Here is a 10,398-nt window from a genome sequence, read left to right on the forward strand (position 1 = left end):
TTTGACATCTGCCAGAATTTTGTTCACCTAAGTTAAGTTCATTTTCAATGATGCAAGGAAATTAGTACTACATGTTATTTGTTTTAGACTGGTATCTAAATACTGAAAATAGATAAAACTAACGATTTTACATAAATTACAAGCATTCAATAATATAGCCAATAATACTAGCAAGTTATTAATTAATTCCTTGTAAAAGATCATTTTATACTACATCATACTTGGTGCTTTTACAATCAGTAAAATCTTGGTATAAGTATAAGTGCTACTAAAAAAATGTTGGCATAAGTGAAAGAAATAAAAAATAAAAAATAAAAATTGCATCAATATATACTTGAATTTATTATTCTAACTACATCTTTTATGGTTCTTAAGTTATTTTTATTAGCAAAAGATATTATCCGTACACAGAAGAAAATACTAATATTACAAAAGATCAACCTCTTACCTTTTAAAGGCATTACAAGTTTCGACAAATTTAAGCATTCCATGGGATCAACAAGCCGGTCAGAATATTGAAGATTAAGACCCCAAAACCAATCAAGAGACAAACCTAGGGGTGTAACGATCAGTTTTCAATAAAAAAAAAATTGTTTCAACCGAGATGAAATCTTCATCAGTTTATTTTGGTTTGGTGTTCACTGTTTTTCAAAAATGGAACCAAACCATACTAATTAGGTTAGTTAGATTCCGTTCTATTGATCAGTTTATTTAAAAACATAATTAAAAAAATTCAACGTTCACGTAGGTATACATGAGTTAATCCAAATACAAATTTATTTTATTAGTTTAATTTCATTTTTCAGAAACATACAAGTTATCAAACTTTTTTCTCTTATTACATATAATACATATAGACATAGTATAAACAATCTCAATACAAGTGGGAATAGTTAAAGTTTGAGAAGACTATTAGAAAAAATTTCAGTTGATCAACCGTTGAACAATTTCCCTACACAATTTGAATTTAAATAATTTTTGTCATAGAGAAAAATATAAACACAAACTGAACCAAAATAAAATGATATTTTTCAAGGCAGGAAACAATCATAAAATTAAGGCATATAATAAGTATAAAATAAGGCATAGTACGGTATTTTTCCAAAAGTTTCAAGGCATAAACATGAAAAAACTAACCAAGAGATCGTCAATCTCAGCAACAATGAGGAAGGATGGGTTGGTGGTAGGTGACGGCTATGGTTTCTCTTTTTTAGTATAAATGAAATAGAGTTTGAGTGATGACATGAGATGATGATGGGAGAAAGTAAATGGACCAAGGAGTATTTTATGTTGGACTTTAATTTTAGGTCTAATCATAAGTGTGGGTTAAGAGGGATGATTTTAGTAAAATGAAGACTGAGGTTAGCATCGGTTCGGTTCATCGATTCTTTGGATTTCAAAATAAAACAACGAGAACCGAACCAAATTAGATTGGTTTATGTTGGTTCGATTTGGTTTTGAACCAAACCAAACAAGGTCGGATACTTTTTTGGTTTTGTCTGAACCGCTTACAACCCTACTAAACTAACCCGACCTAAGCAGTTATCTTTATTTGAAAATTTAGACCGGCACAATATGGAAGGGATGTATAACTCACTTGATTGAGTTAAGGGATTAAATAAATTAATGTTCATGGTTCAAATTCTAGTAAAAAAAAAAAAATACTAACATAACAACTACCAGAATAATACTTGTCATTGAAAAAAACCGACCCAATCTACAATAAGTTGTAAGAAAATTATCCAATTCCGCAATAACCAAACAGACCAAACGGCAATACACCAAAAGAGATGTCTAATCTTCTTAAGTTTTTGTTGATGTAATATCCATTCAAAATGCATCCATACTTTTTAGTTCGTTGGTTCCAAGGCCTAGTTGGTTGGTGGTGTATGTCATATGTCAATGTTTGTTACCGTTCTTGCGTGGTAGGATATAAACTTATGGTTGCATGTAACAACTCTTTTTGGCAAATTCTGTGTGATACACTATTTCTTATACTCACTCTATCCTTTTATAAGAACTTTTATGTGAATGCAAGATGCTTATAAAAAGAGATGGATGGACTACGGTATATAGTTTTATATTTGATTTCTTAACATTTGCCTTATTCAATTATAAATTTAAATGTTTTTTATTTACTTTATGTTTTAGTTCTTTAAAAAATGTTAGAAAGAAATATATGTTTTTAGAGTCGGCACAAGCATAAGACGGCCTAAATTGATCATTTTAGACCTCTAAATTTTAATATTTAAGGTCAATATATTTTTTTTTATTTTTTTAATATGTTTGTAAAACTCATGATTTTTATGTAGTTTCTCTAACGTAAGAAAAGTTTACGTCAAAGTCAATTTTAGGCGTTAAAATATGTTGGACAGACAACGTATATTTTTTTTAATGTTTGTATTTGGTGCAATAGTTGCATCAGAGAGTCAGTCAATGATCTGAAGCATCCTATTTCAATTGAATAAATGAGATAGTTTAAACCTAATTTTGTTATCGTGTAATATGAGTAGTATAATCTCGGATTATTGATTGAGTTCATTTGTTGCAAGAGATAGTATATTATATCAGACATTGTTTACAACTCATTGGTGTTATTATTGTATATTAATGCAGATTTTGTTCGTAGCATAACATATGAAAGTCCAGAAATTATGATTGAGTTAATTTGCTTTAAGAAACAAATTGCTAGACATATACATCTTTTCCCTGTATATGTATGTTTTCCGGGATACATTTTCTTATATCTAGACATATTTTTAAATTATAAATTATATATTTAAATTATATAATCCTAAATTCCTAATCAAATGATATTTTTGTAATAAAAAAAAGAGAATTGTGAAAATGGGCCAATTGTGAAAATTTAATGCGTTATAAAATATAAATATAATGGTTCATATTCAACAAAATAATATTTTTCTGGAGGGGGTGAAGAGGAGAGTTGTGTGGATGAGTAACAATGTAACATACTAGTTTTCTTTAATGTTAAGACATAGCTCTTCAATTTTTTCAGAAGAACTCTTATAGTTCCTTCACTTCCACGTGCTTTTTATATTTGTATTGTTTATGAAAATACAAAGTGATGACCATTATGTTGCATCTAAGTATTTTTTATCTTTTTTTATGACTGATAACCTTACTATTTTTTAAAATCTTAATTCTAAATACTTAACATTTTGATATAAACTATTAGATTCTTTTTTTGGCGTTAACCCTCCGATTTTCAGTAAAAAGTGGTATTTGTATTCGGAGTTCGACTGTGAAGTAAGTAAAGTTTTGTCAAAAATGATTCCACATAGAAATTTAATTCAGATTCTCCAGAACAATTTGTCTTTGATGGAGCTGGTTAATCACTTAAGTCAAATTGTTTGACAAAAGCAATGTGCTCCCAAATTATTCTTGTGATGAGCCGCTAGGTTTGCTCCCAAATTATTCATGTGATGAGCCGCGCCAGGAAAGAAATAGGTTATTTTTTCCTTAATAGCAAATAATGATTTTTTTTTTAATCAATGGTAGAAATGAGTACAAGTGGTATTGAATCTTCTCAAAGAAATTAAGTATAAGTAGTGTTCCTTCCCAAAAACCACGACCAAGATACTCGCTTTATATCCTCCACCACTCTCGGGTCTTTTGCCTTTAAGTTTTTCCATTCCTTGCCTTCCAAATTAGTTATATAGTTGTGTTCCAAATCAACATAACACCTTTTAACCCTTTTTTCTTCAAAGGCAAAGACGCATATGTTTCTAACAAATAAGAGATATTACCCGGCCGGAAGCACAATTTCCACCCCAATCCATTTAGAAACCTCATACCCAATTTTACTTGCAAACATGTGATCCTCTGTTTCCATCACCTCCTCACACCACACACAACTCAGCTCCCTTACACCACCCAACACTTTCCTCTACCAAAGATTCTCTCTCTTTGGGAGACGAAGTATATATAGGTGCATAAATCGTACATCGGCAGCGAACAAATATATGTGGTGTTTGAAAGTAATTCACAAGTCTTAGTTGAATATATTTATCCCTTTAGTTGGCTAGTATTGTTACAATTTTGTCGTTAAATACTAATTTTCATGTCAAGTTTGTTAGGTGACAAACAAATATGATTATGAGATACTATATCTTTGCATTGTATTGGGTGCACTTTTTTTTTTTTTTTGGTTACAATGCAAAAGGGAAGGAAAAAGAGCAAAAGAAAAAACAAAAAGCAAACACAAAAAGGACCAATCTCTAGAAAAGAAAGTCCCGGCCGCGTCCATCTTAAGAAGATTCAAGAGGTCATCCGGAGGGGAGGAATGGTAGAACAACTCAGTATCCGAAGAGGCTCCAAGCTTGGCCATGAAATCCGCACACTGATTACCTTGCCTAAGAGTGCGGTAAACAGTGACATTATTTTGCTCCATCAAATCTTATGCAAAAGGGAAGGAAAAAGAGCAAAAGGAAAAACAAAAAGAAAACACAAAAAGGACCAATCTTTAGAAAAGAAAGTCCCGCCGCGTCCATCCTAAGAAGATTCAAGAGGTCATCCGGAGGGGAGGAATTGTAGAACAACTCAGTATCCGAAGAGGCTCCAAGCTTGGCCATGAAATCCGCACACTGATTACCTTCCCTAAGAGTGTGGTAAACAGTGACATTATTTTGCTCCATCAAATCTTTCACATCTTGAAGCAAAACCGCATAGACATGAAAATTCAAAATAGGACCCTTAAGGAGGTTGATGCAATGCAAAGAGTCGTTGTAGCAGACGAGATCATCAATATTTAAGTTTCTTGCCAAAATTAGGCCCTGGTAGATAGCATAAAGTTCAACATATAAGATGTCAGATGAGTCAGAAATATATTCGAAAAAACCTGATAAATAAAATCCAGCATCATTTCGAAGGACACCACCAAAACCAGCTCTCAAGGGGGTGCCCAGACAACTACCATCAACATTAAGGATGACGCCTGAATGGTTACCATTGTTCCACTTTATGAAAATGTCATCTGACACGATTCTGGGATTAGTAGCAAAACAAGACATGAAGGAATCCACCATGCTATGAATGTTGTAGGAGAGGCGACAAAGAGACCAGTTCTCATTGCTTAAACACATAAGATTACAGTGACGCCATGCCCACCAAATAGTAGCGGCGAAAAGGAAAGAGTGAGGGCCCATAGACCATTTCTTCAACCAATCAATCACATCCAAATTAATATAAGTTAAGTTTGCTTTGTTAAAAAAAAAATCATCTCAGTTATGGAAAATTTGAAATAGGGCAGGGGTATACACAATACATAATTTAACAAGAGCCAAATATTTATTGGTTGGTATGAGCATGTTATAGAACAATCGGCGAAGCATTTGCAAAAACTTCTCCCAAATGAGCATACACTACTATAATTACATTCAGACTTAACAATACGATCATAATCTATTATTTATTCACACATTCATAATTGATTTACAACACATATGTGACAGTTATATCGTGAATTGTTTTATTTTTTGGCATATCGTATGCTGCGGAAACTTAACTTTAATCTTGAACAGCCACCGTAGGCGTAACTGTAGGCTTTTTTTAAGAAGACAAAAAATAAGTAAACCAAAGAAATCCAAGACACAAATAAGTTTATAAGGCAAGAAAGCAGAGAAAAAAAATCAATCGAGGAAAAAGGAATAAATAGATCAACAAAATAAAATCTCTATCACATAATAATAGTAATAGTATTAATATTAATTAAAGATATATATATCCACAGCACACCACCGTTTAGGTAACGGCTGATTTGATCAAAATTAAAGAAAAAAACTGACTCCTAAAGAAAGTCTCTCAAAAACTATAAGACCCCAAAAACAAAAACAAAAAAATAAAATTAAGACGATGCAAATACTTTGTTGATCGTCGTAGCTAGACTTTATTAATTAAATAGTAATTAGTGAAGCATATTAAGCAGCATTTGATGCAGGCATTGACTTCAGACCACCAGCCTCTAACAGAGCAGCTGTGAAACGTTCCACTCTGACATTGTTGTTGTAATCTAATGTCTCGTCTTCATATATATCTTTCCATTTCTTAACCAGCATCTTGATGTCTTCTCTGTCCATGTTCTGTTCCTCTCCAGTATACCTCCAAGGCTTAGAGCCCTATAATCAAATTTTACAATCAATTAAGTGCTATAATTAATTAAGCACAAAATTATAGAATAATTGGAAAAAAAACATATATAATTCATTAGAAATAACAATCTTACAGCAGCACAATAGTGAACGACTTGAACTTTCTCAAGCTCAACATTCTCAGGATGACGCCACATCATGGCCAACACAAGATTGTACACATTAGGTATAGGCTTGTATTTATCCTTGAAATACATGTTCAAAAAGTCCTGTTCAGAAAACATTTTCGTAATTAGACTGTTATTATGAATAAAAATAAAAATTAAAGTATGTATTTTTAATTTAATATATACCTGCTCAGCAAAGGGGGTTGGTTTGGTAATTTTAACTTTCTCAAGCAGATCATGATAAGTTGCAACATTAGGCTGAAAAACGAACATTCCAGCATTGAAATATAGAGGAGGCTTAGGTCCAAAATTAGATGGCCATTGAACCTTATCAGGACATTGCTGACAGTATCCAATCTTATACTGAGGAGTGTCTTCTCACAGAAACAGTCCATCACAGCATAGAAGTAATCATCAGGCAGATCAAATAGATGGTCAATGTTTTCAAACACTTGGATATCACCATCTAAGTAGATCATCTTGCTGTACTCCTCAAACTACAAAATTTTAATCATTCGCAGAATTAGTAAAATATAAAAAAGTACTCCTCAAACTACAAAATTTCAATCATTCGCAGAATTAGTAAAATATAAAAAAAATAAGGATTTTTGTATCATAGGCAAACTTCAATGTGTTAAGAAGTTCAAAATTAAAAAAATAACCTGTAATTTTGGATTTTGGAAAGTTTTACCGTCTTCTAATCACAATTCAACAAATGAAATTTGTGTAGTATAAATAACTATTAAATTTATTTTTATTCAAAAAAACTATTTTAAATTTATCTAAAAAATAGAATAATAAGTGAAAACAAATTAGCACAGTTACTAATTCAACATTAAGTCTAAATTAATAATAATAAAAAAATGGTAACAAGTTTCCTTTGATAAGAAGTTTAAAATGAAAATTTTATTTTAGAATTTGTGTATTTAACACATTTTTTTTTTTGAAGAAGCGTGTATTTAACATATTTGAATCTTTAACAAGTGACTTTAACCTAAGGGCACTTGTTTGTAAAACCCTAAAAAGAAAAAATCAAGGTCGTTAAAAAAATAATAATTACTGTGTAATATGATATTTTTTTTAGGGGGACATAACTGTGTAATCTGAATTGTTTTTGTTACAATACCCGGGTGCATCAGACATAGAACATAATTGTTTTTTTTTTTTTTACAAGAAACAAGTCAACAACATATTACACTGCCTCCCTACCTCAAAAAAAACATATTACTGCCTCCCTCCGTCTCATATTAGGAGTATAGGTTTTTGCTCTAAAAAAACATATTTTAGTGTTTTTACTAGTTATCAAATAATTCAAATCCATTTATTTGAGGTCGACGCACACAAACAAGTGCCTAGGTACTTTTATCCTAAAAACAACGTTGGATGTGTTGTCCTAAAACTTTATGGTACAGCAAGCACAAATCTTAGACTAATGAGTAAAGTACAGAAACAACATTCCTTTAGTTAAAGAGGTATTGATTTCTAAAAGGTACATAATCATGAAACGGTTTCCATGAAACAAGACAGTCAACTAAATAAAAAAACACAAACAAAAAGGTGTCACTCCACAATATAGGCAGAGGACCATAACTACGTGTAACACATGCAAAAGGAAAAATATGTAATAAAAAAATTAGTCAAAAACATATACCTCAAAAATACGTAGTTTGGAGTAATTGATGACATAATAAGCCATAGCAAACTGGGTTTGGTTGGCTGGAGGGTACACAGGAGCAATCTCCTTAACAATGCAACCTTGTGAAACAAGGATCTTACGATGTTCTTCAGGAACATCAGGTAAGATAGCAACAACCAAAGGGTACATGGTTTTGGTTTTTCTCAACCCTTTGGCTAGACCAACAACACCTTTGATGTAATCAGCGTTTCCAGCAAGGAAAGTCACAAAGGCACGGCCTTTACCACCGTCAAGTTTTGGTTTCTCGACGGTAGCATTAACCGCAGCAGTGGTGATTGCAGGTGCCATGAAGAAGGAAGGAAGGTTTTTTGAGTGAATAAGTGAAGGAGTGATTGAAGGAGAATGGTTTTTTTGGTTAAGAGTGTGAGAAATTGTATGGGTGGAGAGCTGCTTAAATAGAAATTTTTTGCTATTTTAATCCGACGGTTGCAAAGCTCTTTTAGGAATCTACGGTTGTTTAATGACATTTCATTAAATAATCAAGTAATTACTAATGTCGGATTTTCAGGAAATATGGCAGTCTATGAAATCCTACATGATCTCTAAAAATTGAAATCATACACACGTGTGTGCATGCCTTCATTTTTTTTTTTTTTACTATGATGGTTCATTTCAAAAATTGAAATTAAAAAGATAATATTTATATTAATTTTTTAGGGACGCACTTATATTAATTGGTAAAATAATTTTGTAGTATGCAAACATATATGTCTTTTTTTTTTCAAAGTTAAGTCTTAAACTGTTCATAAAAAATAAGTTAATAGTTTTAAACGAATCAAGTCTCTCTTTTTAATTGTAAAAAAAAAGTCTTCTCTTTTCTTATGAACCAAAGAAATATATATTGCATTCATCTTTATTTATTTTTGATAGAATATAAATCTTGATAATTATGTTTCCTGATTCTTAGTTTCTTACCGACATGTTAATATTAATTATATGAAACATTCCCTGTTAAAAAAAAATATATGAAATATTTTCATTATGACTAAACTGATATAGCGACCATATCACCATCAACCATACTATATTTTTCATTTTTTTAATGATGCAAATATAATATTTTGATGGTCTTGTACTGAAAAATGAAATTCATGGTCAAAACTTTTTTTCTCTATTTTTTTTTGGGTACATTTTCTCTATTATTATTTACAACTAGTATGGAAACCCGTGCCAAGCACGGGCTAGAATTTCGTCATACTTGAGAGAGAGGATATTGTGATATATCAAATGCAGTTCAAGCTCAATATATACAACAAATAAATGAAAGAATTCATACTTAAGTTTTAATATTTTGGATGAAAATGTGGTATCATTCTCACATGTGTGGTTGAACTTTCTCGAATGTGTCGATTCACACCAGTGGTTGGTCCTTAAGAAGGCCTAACAGTTGTATGATATCTCAATTTAACATTGTGAGAGAGTGCACGAGCGTGGTTCTTTGTGGTGGATCACGAACACATATAGTCTGACATTTAACAAAGAGATGTGAATGTATCGAGTGAGTAAAATTCCAGTGTATGTAGGAGTAGATGTTGAACTACATATAAATGATATGACCCTTACACCTAATGTCTTAAAATTTTGGATGAAGATGTGATGTCAATCTCAATTGTGTAGTTGTTTTTAGCCTAATATGATTCAATTGTGTAGTTGCTATTAGCCTAATATGATTATGCAACCCAATAGTCTCTAACGGAACTCTCGACACTATGATAAATTATTTTGTTAGTTTTTGGGATTTGTTTAAATTTTAGTTTCTGGATGTCATTCTCGTTCATGCAAAAAAAAGATTATTTAATCTCTGTTATTTCAAATTGCTACACTTTTGTTCTTTGGTAGGATCTGACGATGGAAAAATGTAAATGTGTTCTACTGAGTTGACAAAATACATGTTTATTTTACAATTTGAATTGATGTGACATTTTTTCTTTAATAAGTATACTATTTTGGTAACATATCTGTAAAATTACCAACAACTCACTATTTCCTATACTCTCGCGAATGAAACTAACATTCCTTAATTTTATTTCCTTATCATTTCTCCCTCATGTTCTAATTTCTTTTTATTGTTCTTTTTTTTTAATTTACTTTCTATCTTTTCATGAAATAAATGAACAATCCCATAATAAAAAAAATTAACAAAAATATTTATCTATGAAACCGCTACCAACTCACCTTTTTTTACCAAGTTGTGCCTCGGTCTGACTTTATTTGGATGCAATAGTAGATGTTGAGAAATGCATGAATGATATGATCAATATAACTAATGTCTTATGGTTTTAGGTGACGATGTGGTGTCAATCTCATTTGTGTGGTTGCTCTTAACCTAATGTGATGATACAATCCATTGTCGGCTCCCTCAGAACTCTGAACAGTACGATGAACGGTTTGGTTAGTTTTTAAATTTCATATGTTTAATTTTTATATC

General features: G+C 31.4%; 1 protein-coding gene and 1 pseudogene across 1 annotated transcript; both read right to left on the reverse strand.

The window, feature by feature from the left end:
* Positions 1 to 5,691: 5,691 nt before the first annotated feature.
* On the reverse strand, positions 5,692 to 8,342 carry LOC146911277 (galactinol synthase 2-like). The gene is made up of 4 exons (XM_085725634.1): positions 7,926 to 8,342; positions 6,461 to 6,771; positions 6,242 to 6,376; positions 5,692 to 6,134 (listed from the first exon to the last, which is right to left on the reverse strand). Exons 2-4 carry the CDS (start codon positions 6,545 to 6,547, stop codon positions 5,937 to 5,939), a joined length of 420 nt encoding a protein of 139 aa, XP_085581760.1. The 5' UTR covers positions 6,548 to 6,771; positions 7,926 to 8,342; the 3' UTR covers positions 5,692 to 5,936.
* On the reverse strand, positions 7,908 to 8,258 carry LOC146911278 (galactinol synthase 1 pseudogene; annotated as a pseudogene).
* Positions 8,343 to 10,398: the final 2,056 nt, after the last annotated feature.

The sequence above is a fragment of the Medicago sativa genome, chromosome 7, assembly GCF_051527215.1.
Source record: "Medicago sativa cultivar Bolivia chromosome 7, Bolivia_mono, whole genome shotgun sequence".
NCBI classification, from domain to species: domain Eukaryota; kingdom Viridiplantae; phylum Streptophyta; class Magnoliopsida; order Fabales; family Fabaceae; genus Medicago; species Medicago sativa.

Excerpts from the sequence above, each read along its gene's own strand:
- LOC146911277 (XM_085725634.1), bottom strand. The coding sequence starts at position 6,547 with ATGTTCGTTTTTCAGCCTAATGTTGCAACTTATCATGATCTGCTTGAG. Across the intron at positions 6,377-6,460 it reads CAACCCCCTTTGCTGAGCAG|GACTTTTTGAACATGTATTT; the intron begins GTATATATTAAA and ends TTTTCTGAACAG. Across the intron at positions 6,135-6,241 it reads TCGTTCACTATTGTGCTGCT|GGCTCTAAGCCTTGGAGGTA; the intron begins GTAAGATTGTTA and ends ATTTGATTATAG.